Raw genomic sequence first — 26,259 nt, 5'->3', positions numbered from 1 at the left:
GCTCCATTCGAAGATTTCTAATCTACTACGGTGTGAGTTTGGTGTTGGAACACATACATACCGCTAACACTCGCTGATTGATAACGGAACTGCATCGTCGGTAATCAAGGTCTGGCAGTGAGATCGAAACGAAGCTTCCAGCTGGCAATAATCAGCCAATCAGTTGACGAAAAGCTTCGCTACAGTTCAGAAAGTCTGTGCAATCGATCAAAATTATTGAAATTCTGCCTGTGCCAACACACTACGTTGTACACGATGATTTCACGAATTCTTACATCCACCGCTCCGTGCCGGTTTGGTAGCGGCGTTGTGTTTGAGAGGACCATCCGACACGCCGCTAGTGGAGTAGTGCATCGCCGTCACTTGAGCCACGAACGGAACATAGTTCAATCGCCCTTCGGCAACGTGGACATCCCTGTAAAGAATATAACAGAGTATATATTTGAAGGTTACGAGAAGTGGGCAGACAAACCGGCCGTTGTAAGTAAACGTATCCCGTCCAAAAACTATATGGTTAATAATGTTGTGCAAAAGAATACACCTACCCACATTATCGCACGGAAATAAGCGTGTACTCGTGGAAGTGATGATTGTGAAAAAATAATCTTTCGAGGAAATTGTCGACAACTACCGAAAAGCCCCCCCAACAACGTTGTTAGTGGGTCATTTTAGAATATGATAAGCTTTGATAAGCCGTTTGTATTTTGGTCCGTGTTCAATCATCGCCGGAGGCAAGCCCAGTTTGTACTTTGGCCCAGATCCTTATCAAGGGAACGAAAGGGGAAACTGTCACGGATGGAGGCTTCACGATCACTTGATGCGAGTTGAAGATAATGTGCGCGAAACGTGATTACAAACAAATTATGCAGGGATGCACATCGGCACCCACATGTTTTCCAACTCGATCGTACAGTAGCAGCCTGTTGCAAAAGGGTTTATGTTTCGTTCGGTTTGAATTATTCGTTTTTTCCTCCCCTGAAGACATGCGGAGCTACGAAACGATCGTACACATACGGGATGACTTACGAGATGACAAAACGGATGGCGCGTGGTTTGCTATCGCAGAAGGGCTGTGCCATGCGCAGTAACGATGTTTTGGGACTGCTGCTTCCGAACATACCAGAGTTCGTCCCGGCACTGCACGGTGGATTGTTGGCAGGTTTATCCGTCACGTTCGCCAATCCCTTGTACACGGCGGGTGAGTATATCGCTTCGCCAGGATTTCCTTGCTGGTTTGACGAATCATTTTCAATGTTCCCCTTCTGCAGAGGAAATATGTCGCCAGTTTGAAAATGCCGGTGTGTCGACCATTGTCACCCTGCCGATGTTGCTGCCGGTTGCGGAGATGTTTAAATCCAAAGTGAAACACTACAAAGGAACCATCTGCATCGGGGGAACGCATGATCTCGATAAGAACATCTACGGATTCGAGGTAGGTTTTTTTGGTAGTTTGCGTCCGAAGTGAACAAACATCTAACATCAGAACGACTTTAATGGCCGCTTATATCTTAGCAATTTCTGAAAGAAAATCATCGTTGTGAACTTCCCGAAATCGATTGTCATAAAACGGCCATTCTACCATACTCGTCCGGTACTACGGGAATGCCGAAGGGTGTGGAACTGTCGCATTACAACCTTGTCGCAAATCTAGCACAAGGATCCCACCCTTCCATATCCAAATATTATCAACCGGAGTATAGTAAGTCTTACCGACCGGCTGTTAAGCTGTACCGGCATTTATTTCTATTTCGTGTCCTATGATTACAGTCGATAAGAAGGACACTATCTTGACCATTCCACCATACTTCCACATTTATGGATTGAATGGTATTCTGCATTCCGTGCTGAAGACCAAAAATCACGTTGTGTCAATTCCCAGGTATGTATTACTATTTTTATATTCTTTACATTTCATCCCTTTCATATCACTTATTTTAAGTTCCCAACTTCAACGCCGTATTTTTGCGATTATACTTTTATATTTCTGTCAAGTTTTTCTGTCAACTGTTCCCGGTCACGTGCTACAAATTAATACAAAAAATGGAACAGCCACATATCAAAAATAATATCAAAAAGAAACGTATTTTTTGGTAAAAAACAATTTTTACAACCACATTTAACCACAGATCAAAACAGACCAGCTCATTTAAAATCCCGTGCAGTACTCAACTTGACGTACTAAACGCGTTTTGTATCAAAAAAAGGATCGACATTTACCCCTTGAGGTCAGCTGAAGGTTAGTCAAATTCAAAGATGCATCACAGTGACCGTTACAAAAATATTTTTGAGATGAAATTTACCCGGTTTAGACATTCCACATATCAATCAAAAAATTGCAAGCAATCAGTGAGATTTTCCAAGTGCAATTTTGTGCTCAATTTCACCCGAGCGCGCCCTACAGCTAATTCACAATCAGTACTTTCCGTGCTGCCAGTGCATGCAGTGTTGCCAGTACGACACGGGCATTTTTTACGTAATCAATCGATTTCGTTAAACGTCACTAGCTGTCAAACCGTTCCACGGCCTAATTTTTTTTACTGAACGGGATGAATTTGTGGTGAAAATAATTGCCTCACACGAAAACGTTGCTGAAAAATCGAACACGAACGCGTACAATTGCCGCGTTACGGAAGCAGATCTGCGCGGATTGCACTGGTGCTTTACGACGTCACCACCGACCGACGATTCCGGAGACGAAAAGGGCTCCGCAGGCAGCTAGCTGGCAGTAGCAGTAGCAGCAGCAGCAGCAGCAGGTGCCTGGTTGGTTCACAGTCAGATAACCTATATTTGCTTCTATTTTCTCCTTCCGTGACGACGACTGGCACTTTTACGGTGCGGTGTCTCGGTCCGGCTTCACAACTGTTCATTACCAATGGGATTAACACGATTCCAGTTAGGCTAGGTAAGAGCAAACGAAGGCAATAGTTTCTTCTTTTTTTCTTTTTGTTTGTTATTTGTGCCCTGAGCCCATGCGTGCGTGTGCGATTTTTTTTGGTGGTAACGTGTCGCCGCCGCCACCGCCGCGAACGAACTAAGCCGGGGAAAAGTCCGCGAATCCACCCAATCTCGCATTGCACTCTTCCTCTGCAGACGCTTCATCATCTTAGATGACGAAGAAGCGGGGAAAGAAGTGCAAAAAGAAGAATCGGTGGAAGAAGAAAGTGCCAACATGAACTGATCAAACCGTTTCCTCCCTGTCGCCAATTCCTACCATGTGTGTAATGGGGGGTGGGGAAAAATCAACCCTCATTGCCCTCATGGATGGATGTGTGTGTCAATTATTATTTTGCAGTGTTTCAATGAAACTTCCGCGTGACAAGCAAAGAAGTATGCTCTGTCTGGTGTGACGTTCGGAAATACAAAATGCAAAGCGGAGGAGGGCCGTTGCCACCCGGTACGGTCATACGTAACATGGCATCGGGGACCCCCACGTCCCAGCAGCAGCAGCAGCAGCAACAGCAGCAGCAGCAGCAGCAGCAACAGCAGGCCGATATGAAACTCACATCGCAGCAAGCAGCGATGATGAATCAACAACAGCAAAATGCGCTGTACACGCCGCAACCCGTGTTTCGCGGTACGGGCGGAGGTCAATCTGCGCGGCCACGGGGTGCGATGCAGATCCCGTACCCCCAGATGCAAATGACCTTTAGCATGGTACAGCCAGTGCCACGAATACCGGGTCCATGGGGAAATATGAGCAATTTGCAAGTGCTGTATCCACAGTACATGCTGTACCCACAGGCGGCTGGTGGTCGCCGTCAACAGGGAGGGGAAAACAATTTAGTAAATGTAAGTATGTGTAAGCATAAAGCGCATCGCAGCGTAGCTAGGTAAACGAGCGAAAACTCCTTCGAGATCTATCTCTCGCGTTCTTTGCCGTCGCTAACGACATATGCTTCCTTCCTCAATAGATCTCGCAAGTGCCGCTGCATCAGCATGCTCACTCGAATCAGCAGCCGTCACCGATGCAGGTGACACACGAAATGATGCAGCATATGCATCCACCGCAGGCTCCGCAACAAGTAGCCGCTACGCATGTGGCGTCTTTGGAGCAACATCCGCAAGCAGGAACGGCGGGCCAAGTGGCAGTCGTTTCATCGCAACCGCATACTTCCTATTCGCAGATGTCGAATCTAATTGCCGCTCCGCCACCCCACATGCAACCGGGCGCCGGGGGTGGTGTGGGTGTAGGTATGGTGGGCATGGGTCCCGGTGGACCTAACGAACCGACCAAGCAACCAGCAAAGCGGGAAAAGCGTAAGCACGCCCTTCGCATCATCGATCCCAGCACCAACGAGGATATTTTAGAAAACATGTTCAACGATACGAGTTCGAGTGGTAGTGCCGCTGGGGGCGGAAATTCTGCCCCTGCTACCGCTGCCTCGACCGCAGTTTCTTCTGCCGGAGCACCGGGACCAACGGCGCCGGTAGCACAGCCCGTCACTACGGCATCGCACATGGGAGATTCGCAGGATTATTCGGACTATCCGCCACAACAATCGGGCCAAGAAATGGTGGTTCCTCCGCCGTTGGTGAGTCAAATGCCACCACAGCAACATCATCATCATCAACCGCCTCCTCAGATGCTTTTAGCCGGGCATGATCTAGGCCGTGTTCCAAACCACCAGCAGCAGGTTCCACCGCCACCGCAGCAGCAGCAAGCTGTCGTTCCGGGAGGACCGTCACACCCACACGATATGTACGTCAGCGGGGGACTGAAGATGATGAATCACTCGCACCCTCCGCCTCATTTACCGCCGCATCTGGCAAATGATATGACAACGGTCACGGGTACACCCGTCGTGTCCGCCATGTCCGATGGACCCTCGGTAGAGATACCCAACTCGTACATTAAAAAGAAGAAGCAAATCCCTGACGGAGCAATGTACCATTCGCAGCAGCAGCAGCAGCAACATCCGCACGCGAAGCAACAACAACAGATCCATCATTACCACCATCAGCAACAGCAGCACCAACAGCATCAGCAACACCCACAGATGCATCATCACCACCAGCAGCAACAGCAGCACCATCACCAACATCCAAGGCATCCGCATCATCAACAACATCTGCAACATCAACATCAGCAGCAGCAACAGCAGCAGCAGCATTCATATGTAATGCAGCAGTCCCAGCAGGCAGTGGCCGCCGCTCAAGCAGCAGCAGCAGCAGCAGCGGCAGCAGCACATGCTCAGGCACAGGTTAATGCACAGGCAGCGGCAGCAGCAGCCTCTTCCGTTCCTCCCAACCACTCTGGTGCAGTGATTGTGGAAAATGACATGATGCCTACTGGTGCACTTCCACCACCGCAGCACAGTGCAGCGTCGATCGTTGTGCAGCAACATTCGCACCATCTCCACCATCATCACAATCAGGTAGTCGGGGCCAACTACATGACAGAGCCACCTCCATCGATCGGTGCCGTTGTTGCACCCAATGATCGACGATTCCGTACGATCTCGGAAAAATCCGTCACTGAATCGAACCTATCTTCGGATGCCGAACCATTCGTTTATACCGGCAACAGCAGCAGCAACAACACCACCACGAGCGGCTTACTGCAAGCTCCTCCACCGGTTGTTCCTTCCTCAGTTGCTGTCGCTGCGGTGGAAAGTGGTAATAGTGGCAGTATCAACAGCGTGCCCACTGAGAGTAGCCCAGACTCGGCGGAAAGAAGAGATTCGGATGGTTTATCAGATGTCAAAATGCCGGCGAGTAAATTGGACGAGCGTGCTATGGATACGGCGGAACAAGAAGACACCCAGAATGCGAACGTGCCTCAACAGCGGTCGAGTGAAAACAATGCCATCGAAATGATTAGCGATCAAAATACCGATGATACCGCTGATCAGCTCGTTGAAAGCGTAGCGAATTTGAATATTGTCCAGGATGAAAAGGTGATGGCGTCGCAGCAGAGCGCCAATGTAGCGGAACAGGTAGCGGCGGCCGATGGCCAAATGAATGAGGCAGAACATATCCATGCTGTTAGTGTTGGTGCTGACGCTGGTGTTGCCTCGGACGAGACGGATCGGGCAGCTGCGACGATATCCGATGCGATAACTACAACTGCCAACAATATGAGTGCGGAACCGGCGGTTGAAGCGCCCTCCACTGCTGCTATACAGCAAGTGAACTTTTTAAATAAGGAACCTAGCGTTAAGCATCTAGATAATGATTATATTAATAATAACAATGTGGATTACACCAGACACTTAAGCTCGGTAGACGTCGACGGTAAGGGAGCCACACCGTCGGTTGATAATGTAAAAGCGACCGGTATGATGCCGAAGGCAACCAGCGAAGATCGCGAACCGCAGAAAAAGGAACAGCACCAAGGCGGCGAGACTGATAAAATCGTCCCAAATGACCGTACCATGAACGCTCAAAGCAGCAGTAATAGTAGTGATGTGGTCACGTCCAACAGTGTGGCAGCGCCCACGATCAATGCTGCCAGCGGTAGTTTGGACGACAACCGTAACGTAGTTACAGAGCATCCGTCAGTTGCATCTGATGCTGAGGCGAAACTTGTCTCATCGGTACCTGTAGTCGATGAGAGTAAGCAGGAAGAATCGTCCCGAACGGCGGCGACGACGACGACGACGACGACGATCACAACAACGACAACGGCACCGGCACCAGCAGGTGGTGGGCAATCGAAAGCGAAACAGGTTGGTCCAAACGCCGGCAGCACGGCCCCACTCTTGCCGGCGGTAAAGAAAAGCAAGTCAATAACGCTGATCCCGTATGATCCGGATCAATGGAGTCCCGAGAATCCGACCGGTAAGAAAAAGTATACGCGCGATCAGCTATTGATGTTGAAAAATATTGCTCCGGAAAACGACAAGCCACCCAACTTGCCGAACAACCTGGAGAGCCTGCTCGTGCGAACGAACTATGGAGGAGGTGGCGGTGGCAATGCATACAGTAGCAATATAAAGGGCAATGAATATTCGCTGCTACCGAACTTTATGAAGAGCGGTGGTGGCATGATGCACCACAACCCGGTGCGGCCACCGTACGTGGCGAAACGTTCTTCGCAGCAGGGAAATGCGAGTGGGGGTGGCAACCAGTCCGGTGGCGGTGCCCAGCCGAATAAACATTCGCAGCAGGGCTTGAGCAAAACCGGATCGAAGATCATCAAACTGAACCTGCAGCTGAACGAGGAGGTGAAGCTAAACTCAAGCGCCAACGCCTGGAAGCCGAGTCAGCTAATGAAAAACGATAACACCGAACAGGACGAAACGGAGAAGCTGTTGCGAAATATGCGTAGCATCCTAAACAAATTGACGCCAGAAAATTTTACAAAGCTGGTAGAGCAAGTTAAAATGCTTTGTATAAAGACGAAGGAACAGTTCGATGGGTGTATTAAGCTTGTGTTCGAGAAAGCTATCTCGGAGCCGAATTTTTCCGAGGCGTACGCAAAGATGTGCCGCGAAATCGGTTCGATTGGCGTTGTGTCGAACGATAAGTCCTTCCTTCCGAACATTTTGAAGCGGTGTGAAAACGAGTTCATGGAGCGGCGCAAAGATCAAGCTACTGCCGTCCGTGAGCGTCGGACGAAACTGGAGAATAGTAAAAACTTGACTAAGGAAGAGTTCGAGGAGTTGAATGAACAGCTCGAGGAGGACGAACTGAAGGTGCGGCGGAGGGCTGTAGGTATGGTGCGGTTCATTGGCGAGCTATACAAGGAGGGGCTACTGCAGAACAAGATCATGTTGACATGTTTTGATACGCTGCTGCCCACGAAGCCCGAGGAGTATTACGAAGCGTCGATGGAGTGTCTGTGCAAGCTGTTGACGACGGTTGGTGCAAAGCTGGAGCTGACACACGATTCCAAGATGGTAGATGACAAGGAGCAGAAGACACGCAAATCCCCGCTGGAAGACTACTTCAAAAAGCTGGAGAACATCGTTAAGCAGTTCGAAAAGTTCAAGATTAGCAGTCGGATTCGCTTTATGATCCAGGACGTGATCGATCTGCGCAAGAACAACTGGGTGCCGCGTCGCCAGGAGCTCAATCCCAAAACGATCTCTCAGATTGCCCGTGAGGCAGAATCGGAGCAGAACCGTATCAACATGCTGAACTTCATGCCGACCAAAGACAGCGGTGGCGGATTCTCCGGTGGCGGCGGCGGCAGTAATGCGGGACGTTCCGGAGGAGCTTCCCGAAGCGGTGGAGGTACGTTGTACGGGAAGTCATCTAGTGGCAGTGGTGCCTCGGGTTACAACCAAGGCAGCTTTGGACGGGGCAGTATCGGTGGCGGTAGCGGCGGTACCACCAACAGACGATTGCAGAAAGACGAAGAAGGATTCCTGTCTGTCTCCAACAACCGTAGCAGTAATCGTTCGTTCGCTATAGATCCAAAGAAGCTGCCAGTGACAGTGAACGTTGATACAACGCAGCTGGGCAGGGCATCCAATTACCAGCAGTGGAAAACCAACATGTATACCGAGCTGAGTAATGAAGAATGTACGACGCCGTCATCGAGCGCGTTAACGGATCGCGATAGTAATGAGCGTGATCGGGATCACGACCGCAATCGCGATCGAGATCGTGATCGAGAAAGGGATCGTGATCGGGACCGGGACCGAGACCGAGATCGGGATCGGGATAGGGATCGCGACCGCGACCGGGACCGAGATCGCGACCGGGACCGAGATCGGGACCGAGACCGTGGTTCCAATAAGGAACCGTACCATGTAAAAACAGCCGAACGGGATCGTTATGGACGGTATGGTAGCAGCAGCAGTCAAAACGAGGATCGCTATCCCCGATCATCTCGGGAGCCTTCCTCTTCTTCCGGTGGTGGTGGTATGGACCGTGAATGGGAAAGAAACATTGGCAAGATGGGTCCACCGATGCAAAACAGAGGATCCAACAACCAGTTGCAGCAACCACCGCGGATGAATCGAATGGGACAATCTTCCTCCACTTCGGGGCAATTTTACCACCAACTGCAAATACCTCCAACGCCATCATCGTCATCGTCAACGACGGTACCTGCGCCAGCGACGCCAACAGGCAGTGAGGGAGGCCTTCGCAATGCTGAAAGTAACGAAGCATTCGGCGAGCAATGGGTAAAACAGATAAAGGAGCTAGTTAAAGATTTTACTGCGGACCGTAGCTCGCCAAGCTATTTCTACACCGTGGCGAATCAACTAGTGACTCAAAATCTCGATGCATCAGGCCCCCTGCGTGAAGCGACAGCGGAACAAATCTTGCAAATGCTGCGGTTTAAGAAGATCGATCGTACGGAATTACAATACATTTTTAAGGATTTGATGCAGCCAAATGTTCAAAGCTTGCTATGCGATGTGCCCTACCTGTTTGTGTATCTTGCGGATTTTTTCGTACCTCTACTCCACCAGGGGCTTTTCTCGCTGCAGGATATGCGGCAGCTCGCGCTAAGCATTTGCGAACACGAGAGTGAGTACCATTGGAAAATGCTGTCGGAAATCCAGAAGAAGTACGAAAACATCCACGGCAAAGATGCGACCGCAAAGCTGTGGGCAGAGGATCCGCTCGATTTTAGGGAATCTATCAATTCTTCCAATGAGAAGTCGGCGGTCAAGCAACCTTTGGCCGATGCCAAGCATGGCCATCTGAACTCGCTGGGGCCGAACATTCGGCGGCTAATGCAGAACGATGCACCGAACGAGGAAATCTTCAAATTTATTGACGCGTACGTCACCGAAGAGCAGGTCGACTCGATCGAGGTCATCCGCACACTGACGAGGGTCGTGTTAGAGATCTGCATTAACAACATGAAGCTCGACCTTTTAAAGTTGAGACAGTGGCACATGCTGCTGCAACGATACCTCTGCGGGAAGGCTGAGCGCGAGCTGGAGGCACTGTTCGCGATCCAACTGCTGATGGTAGAATTGCAGCATCCGCCGAAGCTGCTGAACGTGATCTTCGACCAGCTGCACGAACTGGGCGTCATCTTGGACGGTTTCAAGCTTTGGTTAGTGGAGAAAAGCGACCACGAACAGGAAGGCCGGGGCGTCTGTGTTCAATCGACCAAACAGTTCTTCGTGGGTTTGTGTGAAGCCGACAGCGACGGTGAGGAAGTAGCAAGCGATAGCAATGAAACTAATTAAGTTCTGGTGAGGGAATAATAGATAGCAGGAGCGAATGATGGGGGTGGCCCAAGGGATGAAAAGGAGCAGCTCCGTTTTCTGGCCACTTCGCTTTGATTTTGGTTCTGTGTGTCGCTCCATTTGCGATCCGTGATGATGGTACGATTCGTCTTTTTATACAATACAGAAACACACAGAAATACACCCAAAACCCAAACACACAGTACCCCACAACTACTATTACTATCAAGTACATATTCGATTATAGTACCTCCTCCTCCCATATGCCCATGAGCTAGGAGGGGAGTGAGGACAAGAAATGGGCGCACGGAAGATGAAAATGGGAAAATGTTTTTGCGCATAGTAAAACAAACAAGAATCGCAAGCAGAAGCGAGTGGAAACAGTGTTTAGTGTACAAGTAGTAGATCCCACGAGGTGTGCTCTTTTTTGTTGTGTGCGTGCGTGTGTGTGTGTCGTGCGGTGCCTATGCCGGTGTTAAGAGGGGTGGATAGGAAATGTGAGATGGATTCAACAACTGAGCTGCTGCAAACAAACAATCGAAATCCTCTCGGCGTTTTCTCCCATCCATCGGACACCGTGCTCGCTTGATAATGATTGATAAAATGATGCTGCTGGTGCAAAACATATTGTTTATGCTGCAAACAATATGTACTACGAATTAGTCTGTTACGATGAGGTCTCTCCTCCCGAGCATACACGCGCATTCTAGGATCCGCAAATCCTCTTTGGCGCCGTCTCTATGGAGATATGTAGGCGCACACAAGCACACACCACGCATACACGGAGCAGATCATCAGCAAACAAAGAAGACTAGAACACACCCTCTCAAATTGCATAAACACACAAGTAATGATTTAAACCATAAACTATAATTAATAAATATGGATACCGTTAAGATCAACATTTATTTACATGCATAAATATATATATTTATAAATAATTATCGAATAAAGTATCTGGTGAACCACACAAAAAAACAACTCATCTTTGTTACTGGCACTGTAAATGCTGCACGAACATGTGGGTGTGGGGATGGGTTGGAATATCAGCAAGAGTTGTGAGGCGCCAGTGCCTACAACAAACATTTTTGAGTTGTTTCAAAATTCAACGCCTAGACACAAAGGGAAAAACATGTTCGTGGTTGCATTTATACTTGTAGGGATCAAAATGTTATTCATTAGTTGATTGTGATGGTTCACCAATATAGAAATGTGGGATCTTCTCAGTAGAATTCCCATTTTGCTGTCCACACATTTTTATGTGATGTTCGGAGATACTGAAATGTTGAAGCCGATGTCAGTGATCGTACTCTGTGATCACCACTTTTGGTTAAAATATGTTACAATGGTCTAACATTTTTTTATAAGACGTCTGTATGGTCACAATTTTCTGTTCATTCAGGCCTGTGGGTACGGCTTTCACAGACCAACTACTAGAAACAATTGCTTATCAAGTGACCTCCAAACGATTAAACCATTTGTGAGGGGTGGAGAGGAACCCATTCAATGAGTTATGGTACATTGTTGAACGAAAATGTACATAATAATAAGACATTCATATTTTCCATCAAGACATCATTCGATGATGTTCGAGTTATGCGCCCCTTTGGTGTTGGTTTCAAGGAAGACCTTCTCCAACTCATGAACGTATTATATACCCTGTAGATTCATTCCGGACGATTACATCCAATGTCTAGCGGAGTTCCGTCCCCAGTTTCTGTTTGTGGTACCATCGTTACTGCTCTTCCTTGCCACACATCCAAAGGTGACTCCCGAGCTTCTGTCGTGTGTAGAATCTGTGCTGGTCGGAGCTGCACCGGCCTCGTTGCAGCTGCAAGAGAAATTCCGTACCAAGGTTGGACGAGACGTTGATATTGCGCAGGGCTATGGCATGACGGAAAGTTCACCGGTTACGCTCTGTACACCACATCGTTACGATCAGTCGAAGGTCGGCACGTGTGGTCAGCTGTATCCCAACACAGAGGCAAAGATCGTATCGCTCACCGATGGTAGCAATCTTGGGCCGCATCAGACCGGAGAGTTATACCTGCGTGGGCCACAAATTATGAAAGGCTATTTGAACAATGAAGCCGCCACCAAGGAAACGCTGGTTGAGAATGGTTTCCTACGTACCGGAGATGTCGCCTATTACGACAAGGAAGGATTCTTTTTCATCGTCGATCGGACGAAGGAGTTGATTAAGGTGAAAGGAAACCAGGTAAGCGAGCGATAAGCGTCTAGTGGTGTTTTAGTTTATTTGTCCTTTAAAAAATCGATCCATTAAGATTAGCATTAATACAACAGACGAGCAGACAGCGGCAGTCTCGTCTCAACCGAGGTGCCAACACGAGAGCGGTTTGCTCCTGGTGATACAGAAACGCGGTCTGAAGGTCTGAATCGCCCTCAAATCTACTGATCCATCATCTCAACGCTTGATTCGTCAATGTCCATCACATTGTCGTCCGCTTTTGTGTCTACATCTGTCATTTCCGTTGCTGCTGCTTCGCCAGTCATATCTACCTCTTCTACCACAATCTCCGAGGGTGTAACTGCCGATGCGGCAGCCGCAGCGGCTACCGTAGCCAGTTCCATTTCTAGTTCCTGTGCAGTCGTGCGGTCATCTGCTGCAACCTGTATCGTTGGTTCTACACAGACAGCTTCCATTTCGGCTGCGTTTGTGGAAGTATGCGCGGTTGCATCTATTTCCTGAGGTATCTCCACTGTTGGCTCAGAAACGGTAGTTGGGGATGATTCCGTTGGCTCAGCCTCATCACTCTTGGAATGTTCTTTACGATCATCGTCATCGGTTTTACTACTTTCCTTGGTGACAACACTATCTGATTCCCCATCACCACTAGCTGTGAGTGTTTGTTCCACCGAAACAATGGAACTGCTTTCAATGGTGGCGTTGTCTTTGACCGTTTCGTCCGTTGCAAACGTTGATTTCTCCGGGCTTGATGCTTCAACTTTTTCCTCAACCGCTCGCGTACTTTCCTGCTGTATCGATAATGACTCACTGTCATCGGAAGCATGAACATCTGCCTTGATAACACTGGTGCATGAGATCGCCTTGGCCGGAAGTGGATCTTCGTCGTACTTCAACATTTTAGCTTTCGGCTCATCGTTTTCCTGAGCCGTAGTGTCCTCCTCATCTTTGCCAACTGCAACTGAACTTGGCTGAGATTTAATTTCATCTACTTTCTTTGCCTTTTCCACATTTTCTTTTGTTTCGGGCACTGCTGAATCTTCGTGTGGTTTATCTGCCTCTGTTAAAGCGTCCCTTGCAGTCGTAATTTCTTCTTCCCGATCCGTTTGTACGGGTGCTTCCGTATTAGCAACTTCCTCATCGCAAGGAGTTGCCTCTTGCAGGGTTTTTTTGTCAATATTATCCTCCTTTCTGGTCGGTTCGGTTGTGTCCGTCCCAGTGGACGATGATTCAAGGGAAGCTTCCAGGAGGGGTGCTGCTATATCTCCATCCGTGGCATTTTCATTCGTATCAATAACATCCTGATGTCCATCGGAGTTTAATCCACCCTTAGCGATTTGATTTCCCGCATCGTTGTGCATGAAGGCGCCAACAACTCGTCCACCGTTCAGTTCATTGTCTTCGTCGGCGCGCTGCGAAGAGCCAACATCCGCAAGGGAGCTGTGCAGCGAACTGACTGGGTCGCTCGAGTCCGGTAGCAGTGCATCCGCTTCCAGATGGAATTGCTCGTTGTCCATTTCGATATCAACGTTCACTTCCAGATCACCGTTCACGATCGAATCGAGGGAATCGCCATTTTCGCTATCACTCCGACGGCGACCCGGTTCCTGCGTGCTAACCACTGCAAAGGATAACAATTTGTTTCATATGAGATAATGAAAAAAGAGACCCCGATCCGCCTGCAAAAGGTGATGACAATGATTCCCTACTCTTCCTTCGAACAGGTGTCTCCAACAGAGCTGGAAAATATTATTCTCGAACTACCGGAAGTTAGCGACGTGGCGGTTGCTGGTGTGCCGGATGAAACGGCAGGCGAACTTCCGCGTGCCTTTGTCGTCGTTAGGCCGGGTACCGATCTGAACGAGAAAGAGGTGCAGGACCACGTAAAGGGACGAGTCGTCAAATACAAACAGCTGGCCGGTGGTGTAATATTCGTCAAGGAAATTCCACGCAATGCGGCTGGCAAAGTCATTCGGCAGCAGCTACACATGATGGCAGCTCAGTTCGAAGATTGAACACGCTAATCACGGTTACAAGCAGCACGGTAACAGGCTATCAACTCCTCACTTGTACAGAAATAAAGTAGTCCATTTTGTTTTCTTTTTTGCCAATAACTACTAGATTTGCGGTGTACTCCGCTTTTCGCTTGATGTATGACGTCGGTTTCGGCCACAACTTACCTAAAATATTCTTTTCCACAGCTCGCATGAACTTATCAATCCGTGTGTACTGTTTGCGCGGTTCCGTAAGCAGTTCGCAGATGCGTTGCACCGTGAAGGGAGCCGAATTGAACGAATCCAACCGGTCCAGCAGCGCCCGCTTCATCCTTTCGAAGTTGAACGGATCCACATTGGGACATTGAGGAATATCTGTGAGATAAAGAAAATGGAGATAATTATTCGAATGGGTTATATATTGAAACGTGCAGTGCAGCGTGCACGTGTCATACACTTATAGGTTTACCTGCAATGCTAGGTGTGCTGTGATGAAAGTCAGTAATTACATTGACCAGCTTTTCCCGGAAAAGCGGCTTCACTAGCACCCAACGGTACAGTGTATCGCCCGTGCGAGCGACAAAGTTCAGATAGTCCTCGAGTTCCCGCGGGATGTCCTTTTGTTTCGATTTGGTGAAACGCTCTAGCAGCATCAATATTTCTTCCTGATTTTCCATCGTCATTGAAAACTTTTTGCGCTTAACAAGAACTGCGAAAACGACTGACAAAGATGCACCTAAACTGCGTGTGTCAATCTTTCTTTTTACCCTCTTTCCGCTACCAAACCAAGCGCTCGTTCGGCCGGGTGCCCGGATAATCGAGACGCCTGTCGAGCGACAGCAGATGTTTGACAGGTCGACCAAGGTAGTTCATGACAGGCGCGCTATAGTTAGCTTGGTGTTAGATAACAAACAACCAGTCAAAACAACACGAAATGAACGTCCTAGCGCGAAATTTTGCACAAAATCTGTTGAAATACAATGGTGCCGGTCGTATACAGGCGGCGGCTAGGAGCTTCAGTACACAGGCGACAGATGGGAAAGAAGTAGAGAAACTAGTGAACAACAGCAAAGTGGTAATTTTCATGAAAGGCAACCCGGATGCACCGCGATGCGGATTCAGCAATGCAGTGGTACAGATTTTGCGGATGCATTCGGTTAAATACGACAGTCACGACGTACTGCAAAATGAAGCGCTCCGACAAGGTAAGATAGTCGATCAGTAGTTATTGAGTTCGAAAATAACCGATGTAAACTGCTCCTTATTTCCAGGCATTAAGGACTTTTCGAACTGGCCCACTATTCCGCAGGTTTTCATCAACGGAGAGTTCGTGGGCGGATGCGATATCCTGCTGCAAATGCACCAGAACGGCGAGTTAATCGACGAGTTGAAAAAAGCTGGCATTGAGAGTGCTTTGGCAAAGGAGGCCGAGAAGTAGAAAGTAACGTAGGAATATAACGAAGTGTGTTGGGATCGTGCGGCAATAAAACAAATCTTGTCTTGAAAGCAATAACTACTGGCACCCCTAGTCCTCGGCAAGTGAAATAGGAAAGTAATGTCGAAATAAGAAACAATGCGTTCCCGTTTCGTTGGGTAACTTCACTTTCAACCATGATTGCATATCAGGTGGAAATGTTGCTGTATCAACGCGTGGCTTGCGATAACCGCCTGGTCGTAGTATGATGCTTTTTTGCACCCTTTCCTAAGCATGTCATGCTTAATGTAAGCATGATGTGACGTACAGCACCGGTTATATTGTAGCTTATCAAGGAAGTAAAGGCCGCAAACCGCGGAATAGCAGAGTGTGAGATCGTTATTGCCGAATCGCACGGCAACCGCTCATACGAACGAATTAGGTTTCATCTGTGTGTGCGACAGCTCGCGTAAACTGTTGAAACAATGTAAGTATTCACAATGTGCTTAAGTGAGTGGCTGTGTGCGTAAATCATCGCGGCCGCGATCTGTCGATGCCGGCCGCTGGGTGCCGGGCGCGAGTGCGCTGTTGCTGATGATATTGTTCGACATACAAACACACGCGCTATAGCAACAAATTCAAGTTCATTAAAACTCGGGGGTCTGTCACTGGTGTGTTTTCTTGCAGCCGTCGCATTATCCGTTCGGGTTTCGATTCAGTTATTTTAGATCCGGTGACCCGACAGAACGTGTTTGCGGGACATTGCGCCGACCATAGCTCCGTCGTCGTTGTAGCTGATAATTGTGGAACCGAGTGGAACCTGAGAGGTGTGTCTGTTTTTAGCAAAATGGCTCTTCTGCGACTTGTTGCTAACGAGGTAAGATAAACTGAATTTTGGCACTTTTCCACACAGCGTTTTGCGTGTTATCCAGTAGCCAGTAGCCTACTTTGATGGACCAACGCGTGTTTGTTTAATATCGATTGCATAACACAAAGATTGGTGCGAATTGCTCGGCTATTAATATTCGTATTTATAGAAGGAAGTATTTCAAGGTCAATCGGTCCCATTGCCTACGTACACCGCTGGGTTTCGGCGATTATTGACCCACGTGTTTGCTTACTACGCCTTTCCGAGAGATACAAAGTGAAATCATACGACTTGTACAGCTAACAGCAGACGTACCCCATTTGCTTGCCAGTGTGCCCCGTCGTGCCAGCGTGCCTGTATCTCAACTCTTGATGGGATGTTTTGTCTGGGCTTTTTAATAAAAGCTTCATTATCAGCACTGATTTATAAATATATATATCGTATGATATCGAGAGGAGGGGGTTGGTGATACCTACGCATCATCACATGGTGTAGACGTAACCAAAAATCGTGCGTATTTAGTACAAGTTTCGGAGGAAGACGGCGGAAGGCATTTGGAACTTGGTGACGTATAATTTTGCTAAAGGTGATATGCAATCCAGTATGTGTGAAAGAAGCGGACGAGAAATGCGCGATAAAGGTTGAACTAACACATCAACGTAGCGAGTTGCGATCGCCTCCGACCTGCTAATGAATTTCAATTGGTCATCCCTTATGTCCCTAGTGTTTCGTTGGAGAAGGGTATCGGCAGGGTCATTCTAATGATCTCTACAACCTGAAGGGTCTTCTGCCACCTAAATCTAAGACCTTTTTAAATCGAAACACTCTGTTTAGAATAATGACGCTGAATCAAAGGCGCGCAGACGATCGTATCGATCGCTACATTTAAAATTTAAATTTGGTGAAAAATTTCATAATGAAATGCTATGGAAGCAATAAAGATTTATTTATGCAAGACAGCATTGAAGGTCAATCTTTGGTGCTTTTTATTAACATTACCTGTAATTTCTTAAACTTTGTTGAAACAGTGCCGCAATGTTCTGCAACGTGGCTACAGTACAGCCTCCGTGCCAACCACGAAGATGTTCATCGATGGCAAGTTCGTCGAGTCGAAGACGAACGATTGGATCGATCTGCATGATCCTGCCACGAACGAGGTGGTAACGCGTGTTCCCAAGTGCACCCAGGACGAGATGCAAACTGCTGTGGAATCCTCCAAGAAGGCATTCAAGGTACGTACTGCAATCCTCCAAATATTAATATCGTTTGCAACAAGAGATCGTCATGTTTTTTTATTGTTCTCTTAATGGACAGACCTGGCGCCAATCGTCCATCCTGAGCAGACAGCAGGTAATGTTCAAACTGCAGCACATTATCCGCAACAACATGTCGGAGCTGGCCAAAAACATCACCAAGGAGCAGGGCAAAACACTGATCGATGCCGAGGGAGACGTTCTACGTGGACTGCGTAAGTGATCGCACATCTTTGCGTTATTTGCGTAGCACTTCAACGGCTTCATTTCCCCCCTCTTCAATTCACAGAGGTTGTAGAGCATTGCTGCAGCATCACGTCACTGCAGATGGGTGAAACTGTGCCAAACATTGCCAAGGATATGGACACGTACTCGTACACACTGCCGCTGGGCGTAACGGCCGGTATTGCCCCGTTCAATTTCCCAGCCATGATTCCGCTGTGGATGTTCCCGGTCGCTATTACGTGCGGTAATACGAGCATAATCAAACCTTCGGAACGCGTCCCTGGAGCGACGATGCTGCTGATGGAGATGTTAAACGAGGCGGGCTGTCCGCCCGGTGTCGTGAATGTGATTCACGGTGCACATGATGCGGTGAACTTTGTTTGCGACAATCCGGACATTCGGGCGGTTTCGTTCGTTGGTTCCGATCAGGCGGGCAAGTACATTTACGAGCGTGCGGGCCGCAATGGTAAGCGCGTGCAGTGTAATATGGGTGCAAAGAACCATGGCGTCATTATGGCTGATGCTAACAAGGAGAACACACTCAATCAGCTGGCTGGTGCTGCGTTCGGTGCGGCCGGACAACGCTGTATGGCCCTCTCGACGGCTGTGTTTGTTGGTGAGGCAAAGAACTGGATTCCCGATCTGGCGGAGCGCGCACGCAAGCTGAAGGTCAATGCGGGTCACGTACCCGGTACGGATCTCGGACCGGTCATTTCCCCGCAGTCGAAACAGCGCATCCACGAGTTGGTAGAGTCGGGTGCCAAGGAAGGTGCGAAGATTGTGCTGGATGGACGGGACATTAAGGTGGACGCGTTCGAGAAGGGTAACTTTGTCGGACCAACCATTATCAGTGACGCGAAGCCAAACATGAAGTGCTACACGGAGGAAATCTTTGGCCCGGTACTGGTGTGTCTGTCCGTCGATACGATCGATGAAGCGATCGAGTTGATCAACAACAACCCGTACGGCAATGGAACGGCCATTTTCACTACAAACGGTGCAACGGCGCGCAAGTTCGTGAACGATATCGATGTCGGACAGGTTGGTGTGAACGTGCCGATTCCGGTACCGTTGCCAATGTTCTCGTTCACTGGCAGTCGGGGCAGTTTCCTGGGCGATTGTCACTTTTACGGCAAGCAAGGCATCAAGTTCTACACGCAGACCAAAACCGTTACGCAGCTGTGGCGTGAGGGTGATGTGAGCCATACCAAGGCAGCCGTTGCCATGCCAACGATGAAGTAAAGGTAAAACGTATTACGTGTAGGTTGTGTTTTGTGTGCCATTATCATCAAAAACGGCACAACGCAAGTACCGCAATGCCCCGAGCCCGATAACGACAGCGACAAAGAACGTCTTCCAGATAAAGTGCATTTAAAATGATTAGTTTTTATAAAACAAATCAAACTAGTGGAATAAAGATGCCTACAATGCTTTGCTCATAATAATGCTGAAGCGTATATATTTATTGTTTGTTTGTTTTTTCTCCGACGAGTTATGAGACTCCTGCTTAAACCCCTGTGCGTGGAAAGTCTTTTCCACTCGGAGAGTGCCGAATTATCTGGGTCTAAGGATTGATCTATCGGAATGCCGGGTTGCGTACGAAAGCGTGTGCATAAATTTAGTACACAATTGCATTAATGCAGCTGTTGCATGCAATGTTGCAACATGCGTTGCATGCTGCTGTCAAATCAGACACTTCGCCAGCATCAAAACAATAACATCAACTGATCGATTGTGTGCATTTTCCGGGAGGACGACAAATCGTAGTTTTTTCGTGTGAATTCAACCTTCCGCGATCGCAAATATGCATGAAGCTTACATTGTGTATCCGCCGGAGAAAATCTCCGTGCAAATTGAATCGATGGCGGGCTTTGGTAAGGCGGAAACGAGGCAAACGCACTGTGCCACTAGTACCAGTGACTCACTTGACGCCCCATCCCCATCAACTGCTTACAGATAACAAACTCATACTCGGCACCAGACAGGGACACCTGCTGATGTACTCGTTTGAGCCGAACGCGGAAACAAATAAGCTCGATCTACAGTTGCTGCAGTACGATAAAAACTTTAGCAAAAAGCCGATCACCCAAATCGAGGTAATTCCGGAGTATACGCTGATGTTCAGTCTGACAGATGGATTGCTGAACGTGAACGATTTCAGCCGCCACGGATTTCCGCTGATCCATTCGGCCCTGCGGACGAAGGGAGCGAATGTGTTCGCGCTGGACATCAAGGTGAGTTAGGCCGGCAATCCACCAGAATCAGTCATCCACCATCAGTCACCCACTGTTCAAGAGTGTAACTCAATCCCTTTTAGCGATCGAAATCTTTAACGAGCGAAATTAAAATCGTTTGTCGCGTGTGTGTGGCCGTGAAGCGAAAGCTGCAGTGTTATTACTGGAAACAGGATCAACTGCTCACCCTTGATAGTGAGATCGATTTAAACGATGTCCCGAAGACGGTGGCGTGGAACAACAACTTCATTTGTGTCGGGTACAAGACGGAGTACGTGTTGTATGATGTAAGTAACGGGTATATTGCTGGGAAGTGGTGATTCGGAGAGGTTTTGCGCATACATTTTTACTGTGTTTACTAATCTTTACTAGATGTCAGCATCACAGCCCCGCAAAGTTGATCTCTTTCCCACGAGTTCGTCCAAAACGATCGAACCGTGCATTACGCTGATCGAGGACAGTGTGTTTGCGGTGGTGAAAGATGAGTTTCTGATCACAATTTACACCGAAAAGTACCGGGTCGATGATCGCGATGGTCCGAACAGTATGTCCGGCTCGGTGAAACCAACGGAAGCGTTGGCCGTAAAGGCTGAAGCGGACAAACGGTCCATGAACCTAAAGTCACTGATCTGGAGTGAACCGTTCCAGTGTCTGGCATGGGACGAACCGTACGCAGTTGGGCTAATAAACGATGCCATCGAGGTGCGCGTGTTCGATAACGTCCAGGAGAAGGGTACATTGATACAAAACATTCCACAGCTGCAAAAGGCAAGGTTTCTGGTGCGCGGCAAACAGGGACTGTTGTATGCGGCTTCCGTGTCACATTTGTGGTGTATTCAGGCTGTAGATATTTCCAAACAGAGAGAACACCTGCTGCAAGAGGAGAATTTTCAGCTGGCCTTAAAATTGACGGTTAGTACTTGGAGAAGAAATGACGGATATAATAAACACACCAAGGTCGAGAGTAATTGGTACTATTTCACTCTTCCAGCAAATATCTGACGAAAGTCCCGAATTTAAGGTGAGCAAGATAAACGAAATTCGCACCCGGCACGCGTACAATTTGTTCGTGAACAAACACTTCAGCGAGTCGATGCAACAGTTTGGGAAGCTCGATACCGATCCGATCGATGTGATACGTTTGTTTCCGGACCTCCTGCCGGACAGTGGCAAAAACAAGTTGAGCCAGTACTCGGACAAACCGGCACCTGTGCTGGACGAGAAGGAGCTGGAAAATGCAATCCTCGCCTTGATCGAATATCTTACCGATAAACGGTTCCCTTTGCGCGTATTGGGCAGTAAGTCGAGTGCGGATGGACCGGTGGACAAAAATATGACGGCGCTGCTAGCTATTATCGATACGACGCTGTTGAAATGCTATCTACTAACGAACGATTCGTTGATCGCACCCGTGCTACGGATGAACCACTGCTATCTGGAGGAATCCGAACGGGTGTTGAAAAAGCACGAAAAGTACGTTGAACTGATTATTCTGTATCAAACCAAGGGCCAACACAAGCGTGCCCTGCAGCTGCTACACACGCAGGCGGAAGTTCCCGGTTCGCCACTGTATGGCCATGATCGTACGGTGCAATATCTGCAGCAGCTAGGGTCCGATTTCAAGCAGCTTATCTTTGAATTTTCCGGTTGGGTGTTGCAGAACCATCCTGAAGATGGACTGAAGGTGTTCACCGAAGAAATGCCGGAGGTGAAGAATCTCCCACGAGCCGAAGTGCTCGATTATCTGCTAAAGGATCATCGGACACTGGTAATCCGCTATCTGGAGCATATTATTAATGTGTGGAACGAAGAGAAAGCGCTCTTCCATAACATTCTTATTCAGCAGTATCGGGAAAAGATAATCACGCTAAAGAATGATAAGGATATCGAAACCAACACGTTAGTATGAACTGAGCCTGGTTGTTTGAGTTGAAGCGACTGTCGCATCGCATTGTAATGCTCTGTTTTGTTTGCAGCCAAAAGCAAGAGACGCTTACGGAAATACGAGGTAAATTGTTAACTTTTCTCAAGAAGTCTAAATACTACCATGCGGAGAAAGTTTTGGGCGAATTTCCGTACACGGACATGTTCGAGGAGCGTGCCATTATTTTAGGGCGGTTAGGTAAGAACCTTCACATAGCGAAGTTTGTCACTTTAAGCAAACACTGTGTCTTATTGTGCATTGCAGGAAAGCACGAGAAAGCGCTGGCTATTTTTGTGCAAATATTGGGCGATTTTGAGAAGGGACTTGCTTACTGTGACGACGTGTATGATGTGAACGATCCACACAACTGTGATGTCTACGTGACGCTGATGAAAATCATTCTTACACCACCGACTGCACCGCCGTACAGTGACGTTCCGCTGCATCCACGCTGTCTCGTACCGGATCACGATATGGTCGTAAACATACTCGAGAAACATGCGGAAAAAATTAACCCCTACACAGCGCTCCAGATCCTGCCGGACAGTATTCCATTGGTACGCATTAAGCACTTTCTGGAGAACTCGCTAAAGTTCTACCTCGAGAAGAAACAGCGGGCTCAGGTATTGAAGGGTCTGTACTATGCGGAACATTTGCAAATAATGGAGCAGAAGATGCTGTGCGAATCGAAACACTTCCTGGTGACCGATTTGAGCGTGTGCGCCGTTTGTAAGAAAAAGTTTAGTAACCAAAGTGCGTTCGTGCGTCTGCCGGATGGTGTTATCGTACACTTTTCCTGCCAAGATCGAATGTTTAGTTAAACGGGTTGAACGGGAGCTTATGAAATTAAATTAACAAAGCTAGAAATGTATTGATATATTGATACGCCAATAAAATCATACCCAATCGCTATAAAAGACTCACTCCTTATCAAGCGCTGTGATCACTTTTGGTCTGTTGCGGGAGAACATTAAAGATTCCAGACGTTCAGCGCTCTCGCAAGATTGCACTCAAGATGATTATCTGGCCTTCCTAGTGGACGCATATGGACGTTCATATGGATGGGTTGTCCGGTGTCATTCTAATGACAGAGTTATTCTACGTAAGCAAAACTCTAATTCGTTACGTTGTAGTGAGTTCATCATAAAATTCCTAGCACAGATTATTGGCCTAGCACTCCTTCGTCATCTTATACATACGAGGACCTTTAGGAATACTTTGAGAATTTCCTGATGAACGCACCCAACGTTGTGTCGTGGTCCATTAGTCCATGTCGCTGAGACGTATACATGATTTATATAATTCCAGGTCAGTGCTAATCATTTCCCTTTCTTCCTTCTTCTTTATCGGCCTAACAACTCAAGAGGTCTAGGTATGTCTATTTCTGGTTTTCTTTGACTCTATTTACCTGTACCAGGATAATCACGGGGTATTGGTCTTGGTGGGATTTTGGAACTAGCGTTGCTACTAATACATTATCGTTGATCCAGAGTAGATGCAATTTGGACAACTTAATAAGTATTTTACTGATTTTTATCATCTGCAAAATATTAGTTTCTCGCTCTATCCGTTCTATAAATTTTGTTTCAACACTGGGAATTTCGGGAACAGCCTATCAATCAATTAAATCTTCACCTCATAAAGGAGATTTTGGATTTTTAACAATATACCTGATAAATAACCAATTTTGTTCCAACCTCCGAAACTGGTCATTAATGGTCATAGAGAATATTAGGATGCAGGTTGAATTCGTCAATGTTATTGTACCCAATTCATTTTCCAGTAAATATTTGCGCTTGCGACGTTAAATTGAATGAGTGGGTGGTTTCGATGGGCCAGTACAGTCGGTTACAATATAATATCTCGTTTGATCTGAGTTCATCGTACAGGACATTGAGGATTACACAGATGTTTCTACATCAGTTAAGGCTATCACTACTACTGCGGGACCAGCAAAGACGACACAGCTCCAATACTCACCAAATATTAATGCAATGAAGGGAAAAAAGGAAAACAGAGCAATTACTCTTATAAGATATATGAGGGTTAACAATTTTATCACGAAATTGTTCTACAATCCGACGAAACTAGAACTTGACATCAAATGTTGTAAGCCTGCCGGTCTTCTAGAGATGTAAGCCTTCGGTTCTGCTAATATGTTCACAGTATTCTTTCTGACGTTACAGGATGACAAATCGGGTTCCATACGATCCAAAAACTAACGTCCCCTGAGTGTCCGAATGAGTCCCATTGTAGAATGCCCTACCAGCATCCTTGCTAGGCCATAGCAATGGTGCATTTCGATTAACCGACAAAAAAAACCTAATCAAAGCATGCCAGCAGACACAGCGGAATCCGGTTTCAGCGGAAGTAAGGACGGGTTTTGTCTCGATAATGATGACCTACGATGGTTTTGTAGGCACACATGGACACACGACGATACTCTGCATGCTTATCGCTTCCATATATTCACGTTACTAATTTATCCGGTTTTGCGCCGACCTCCGGATGGATTTTCCAACGGCCCACTGCCATGCCTCGATCGGGACGGGATCCCAACGGAAGGGTCCGAGCGCGCACATCTGCTAGATGTCCTGCAAAAGCGTCCACTTCGTCCGAAGGGGTTGTGACGGTTGGTCTCGGCTAGCGTATCCCTTTCGCAAACAAAATGTCCAACGGGAAATCTCAAAACCGGTTTTCCCACAATCGCCGTCGACCGTTATCCTTCGTCCTGCCCGGGTTGGGTCCATCGGCAAACCAGTTTTCGTCCCTTGTCCCTTCCAGGCGGCACATCGAGGTTGTCACGAAATGCAATCTTGCAAACCAGTTCCAACCCTTTCTCGTGAAAAACGATTGCGTGCGCGGAGCGGCTGGGGTGACCAGGGCTGGCAGGACGAAAGAATGGTCCTATCGAGGACCACCGGGCCGCTGTTACCAAATAACGTCCAAAGCTCCGGGTACCTCTAGGCAATTTCGAACCGAAAGGTCATTGTTTGTCTAATTTATGCAACGATTGTAGGACCTCGGCAAGTCTTCACGATGGACCAACGCCACAACCATGGGAAAAGGTTGCCCGCAATACAGTGTTGGGCACAGAAAATGCTCTCCCAGGCAAAAAGATGCTGCGGACAGTGCGGACGTTGATGATGCGTCCCGGGCAAGAAACAAAATTTAAATAAGAAAACGGCGGGCATCCGTTGTCTTGTGCCGATAGGGGGTTTCAAAGGGACGGTGTGCGTATGGACTCATCCGAAACGAAAATTCACCCAACCACCCCATTCGGCCGAGCAAAGCAAGCCGTGATGAGAAACGTGTCAAGACAGAGCACTCAACAAGCAACAAAACAAAAAAAAACACCCCTTTCTTAATAAGACGCCGGACGGTCGTAGAGAATGCGCGCGCGAACCCCGTTGTCTTCGTTCCAGTGCCCGGCCAAGGGGAAAATTTAAAAGAAAAAAAAGATGCTAAAGGGGTTCAGGATGGAAGGAAGCAGGTTTGGAAAACAAAAAAAAAGCCCGACACGAGGTTTTAAGAAGGCCCTGAATGCCATGCGCGGTACCTTCTTCCGTTTCGGTTGGTCCGAGAAGGATTGATTCCGAACCAGGACCACACCGTAAAGAGAAGTGCCCCGAGGGGAAGAGGAAGGAGCAAAAAGAAAAGCGAGAGTAATAGCGATAACAACACAAATAACAAAACAAAACCAAAAAAACTCGCAACACACGCATACACACGCCGCGAAAGATACATAAAACGGCCATTCTTATTGAGCGGGGTGTCACAACCTGTCCATCCACCACCGCTGTTTCCTATGCTGTTTGTGCGCGCGTGACCATTAGTGGGCCGAAGGCATTTTCCTTCCATTTGGTCGACGATGGGCAGAAAATGTTCCTCATTTGCATCGCATGTTTTAAGCGCGCAGTAGGCGGCGATGGCAACCAAAAAGCGTGGAACAACGGTGAAAAATGAAAAGAAAAAGCTGAAAAGAATCCTTCATCATCTCTGAAGGAAATCAATTTCACTTTGCTGCCCAAATTATTGATA

At 47.9% G+C, this 26,259-nt stretch overlaps 6 protein-coding genes across 6 annotated transcripts; 5 read left to right on the top strand and 1 right to left on the bottom strand.

Annotated features, from left to right (window-relative positions):
• The first annotated feature begins 223 nt into the window (after positions 1-223).
• On the top strand, positions 224-14,398 carry LOC128298598 (probable 4-coumarate--CoA ligase 1). The gene is made up of 7 exons (XM_053034368.1): positions 224-480; positions 982-1,198; positions 1,269-1,432; positions 1,513-1,699; positions 1,768-1,879; positions 11,766-12,318; positions 14,031-14,398. Exons 1-7 carry the CDS (start codon positions 256-258, stop codon positions 14,319-14,321), a joined length of 1,749 nt encoding a protein of 582 aa, XP_052890328.1. The 5' UTR covers positions 224-255; the 3' UTR covers positions 14,322-14,398.
• Positions 2,781-11,069, top strand: LOC128298596 (eukaryotic translation initiation factor 4 gamma 1). The gene is made up of 4 exons (XM_053034364.1): positions 2,781-2,902; positions 3,293-3,789; positions 3,912-8,571; positions 8,671-11,069. Exons 2-4 carry the CDS (start codon positions 3,364-3,366, stop codon positions 10,098-10,100), a joined length of 6,516 nt encoding a protein of 2,171 aa, XP_052890324.1. The 5' UTR covers positions 2,781-2,902; positions 3,293-3,363; the 3' UTR covers positions 10,101-11,069.
• Positions 12,337-15,097, bottom strand: LOC128298597 (serine/threonine-protein phosphatase 4 regulatory subunit 2). Its single transcript, XM_053034367.1, has 3 exons — positions 14,770-15,097; positions 14,487-14,675; positions 12,337-13,927 (listed from the first exon to the last, which is right to left on the bottom strand). The coding sequence occupies exons 1-3, from the start codon at positions 14,981-14,983 to the stop codon at positions 12,510-12,512; spliced, it is 1,821 nt and encodes a 606-aa protein (XP_052890327.1). The 5' UTR covers positions 14,984-15,097; the 3' UTR covers positions 12,337-12,509.
• A 117-nt stretch (positions 15,098-15,214) lies between these two features.
• Positions 15,215-15,879, top strand: LOC128310780 (glutaredoxin-related protein 5, mitochondrial). The gene is made up of 2 exons (XM_053047499.1): positions 15,215-15,505; positions 15,572-15,879. Exons 1-2 carry the CDS (start codon positions 15,235-15,237, stop codon positions 15,736-15,738), a joined length of 438 nt encoding a protein of 145 aa, XP_052903459.1. The 5' UTR covers positions 15,215-15,234; the 3' UTR covers positions 15,739-15,879.
• A 195-nt stretch (positions 15,880-16,074) lies between these two features.
• LOC128310779 (probable methylmalonate-semialdehyde dehydrogenase [acylating], mitochondrial) lies at positions 16,075-19,499 on the top strand. Its single transcript, XM_053047498.1, has 5 exons — positions 16,075-16,201; positions 16,434-16,591; positions 17,611-17,814; positions 17,897-18,050; positions 18,125-19,499. Exons 2-5 carry the CDS (start codon positions 16,562-16,564, stop codon positions 19,300-19,302), a joined length of 1,566 nt encoding a protein of 521 aa, XP_052903458.1. The 5' UTR covers positions 16,075-16,201; positions 16,434-16,561; the 3' UTR covers positions 19,303-19,499.
• A 285-nt stretch (positions 19,500-19,784) lies between these two features.
• Positions 19,785-23,111, top strand: LOC128296728 (vam6/Vps39-like protein). The gene is made up of 7 exons (XM_053032208.1): positions 19,785-19,934; positions 20,017-20,294; positions 20,378-20,581; positions 20,667-21,206; positions 21,286-22,193; positions 22,271-22,416; positions 22,483-23,111. The coding sequence occupies exons 1-7, from the start codon at positions 19,865-19,867 to the stop codon at positions 23,037-23,039; spliced, it is 2,703 nt and encodes a 900-aa protein (XP_052888168.1). The 5' UTR covers positions 19,785-19,864; the 3' UTR covers positions 23,040-23,111.
• The last annotated feature ends 3,148 nt before the right edge of the window (positions 23,112-26,259 follow it).

This window comes from Anopheles moucheti, chromosome 2 (genome assembly GCF_943734755.1).
Source record: "Anopheles moucheti chromosome 2, idAnoMoucSN_F20_07, whole genome shotgun sequence".
NCBI lineage: Eukaryota > Metazoa > Arthropoda > Insecta > Diptera > Culicidae > Anopheles > Anopheles moucheti.
This window is presented reverse-complemented; position numbering and strand designations above follow the sequence as displayed.

What these genes read in the sequence shown, in the direction of transcription:
- LOC128298598 (XM_053034368.1), top strand. Translation starts at nt 256, where the DNA reads ATGATTTCACGAATTCTTACATCCACCGCTCCGTGCCGGTTTGGTAGC. An exon ending in GGGCAGACAAACCGGCCGTT is followed by an intron (nt 481 to 981) that starts GTAAGTAAACGT and finishes CCTCCCCTGAAG; the next exon opens with ACATGCGGAGCTACGAAACG. An exon ending in TTAAGGTGAAAGGAAACCAG is followed by an intron (nt 12,319 to 14,030) that starts GTAAGCGAGCGA and finishes TCCTTCGAACAG; the next exon opens with GTGTCTCCAACAGAGCTGGA.
- LOC128298596 (XM_053034364.1), top strand. Translation starts at nt 3,364, where the DNA reads ATGCAAAGCGGAGGAGGGCCGTTGCCACCCGGTACGGTCATACGTAAC. An exon ending in GGGAAAACAATTTAGTAAAT is followed by an intron (nt 3,790 to 3,911) that starts GTAAGTATGTGT and finishes CTTCCTCAATAG; the next exon opens with ATCTCGCAAGTGCCGCTGCA. An exon ending in TCGTGATCGAGAAAGGGATC is followed by an intron (nt 8,572 to 8,670) that starts GTGATCGGGACC and finishes ATCGGGACCGAG; the next exon opens with ACCGTGGTTCCAATAAGGAA.
- LOC128298597 (XM_053034367.1), bottom strand. Translation starts at nt 14,983, where the DNA reads ATGACGATGGAAAATCAGGAAGAAATATTGATGCTGCTAGAGCGTTTC. An exon ending in CAGCACACCTAGCATTGCAG is followed by an intron (nt 14,676 to 14,769) that starts GTAAACCTATAA and finishes TTTATCTCACAG; the next exon opens with ATATTCCTCAATGTCCCAAT. An exon ending in TGTGGAAAAGAATATTTTAG is followed by an intron (nt 13,928 to 14,486) that starts GTAAGTTGTGGC and finishes TATCCTTTGCAG; the next exon opens with TGGTTAGCACGCAGGAACCG.
- LOC128310780 (XM_053047499.1), top strand. Translation starts at nt 15,235, where the DNA reads ATGAACGTCCTAGCGCGAAATTTTGCACAAAATCTGTTGAAATACAAT. An exon ending in AAATGAAGCGCTCCGACAAG is followed by an intron (nt 15,506 to 15,571) that starts GTAAGATAGTCG and finishes CCTTATTTCCAG; the next exon opens with GCATTAAGGACTTTTCGAAC.
- LOC128310779 (XM_053047498.1), top strand. Translation starts at nt 16,562, where the DNA reads ATGGCTCTTCTGCGACTTGTTGCTAACGAG. An exon ending in TGCGACTTGTTGCTAACGAG is followed by an intron (nt 16,592 to 17,610) that starts GTAAGATAAACT and finishes TTGTTGAAACAG; the next exon opens with TGCCGCAATGTTCTGCAACG. An exon ending in AGACGTTCTACGTGGACTGC is followed by an intron (nt 18,051 to 18,124) that starts GTAAGTGATCGC and finishes TTCAATTCACAG; the next exon opens with AGGTTGTAGAGCATTGCTGC.
- LOC128296728 (XM_053032208.1), top strand. Translation starts at nt 19,865, where the DNA reads ATGCATGAAGCTTACATTGTGTATCCGCCGGAGAAAATCTCCGTGCAA. An exon ending in AAGGATATCGAAACCAACAC is followed by an intron (nt 22,194 to 22,270) that starts GTTAGTATGAAC and finishes TTTTGTTTGCAG; the next exon opens with CCAAAAGCAAGAGACGCTTA. An exon ending in CATTATTTTAGGGCGGTTAG is followed by an intron (nt 22,417 to 22,482) that starts GTAAGAACCTTC and finishes TGTGCATTGCAG; the next exon opens with GAAAGCACGAGAAAGCGCTG.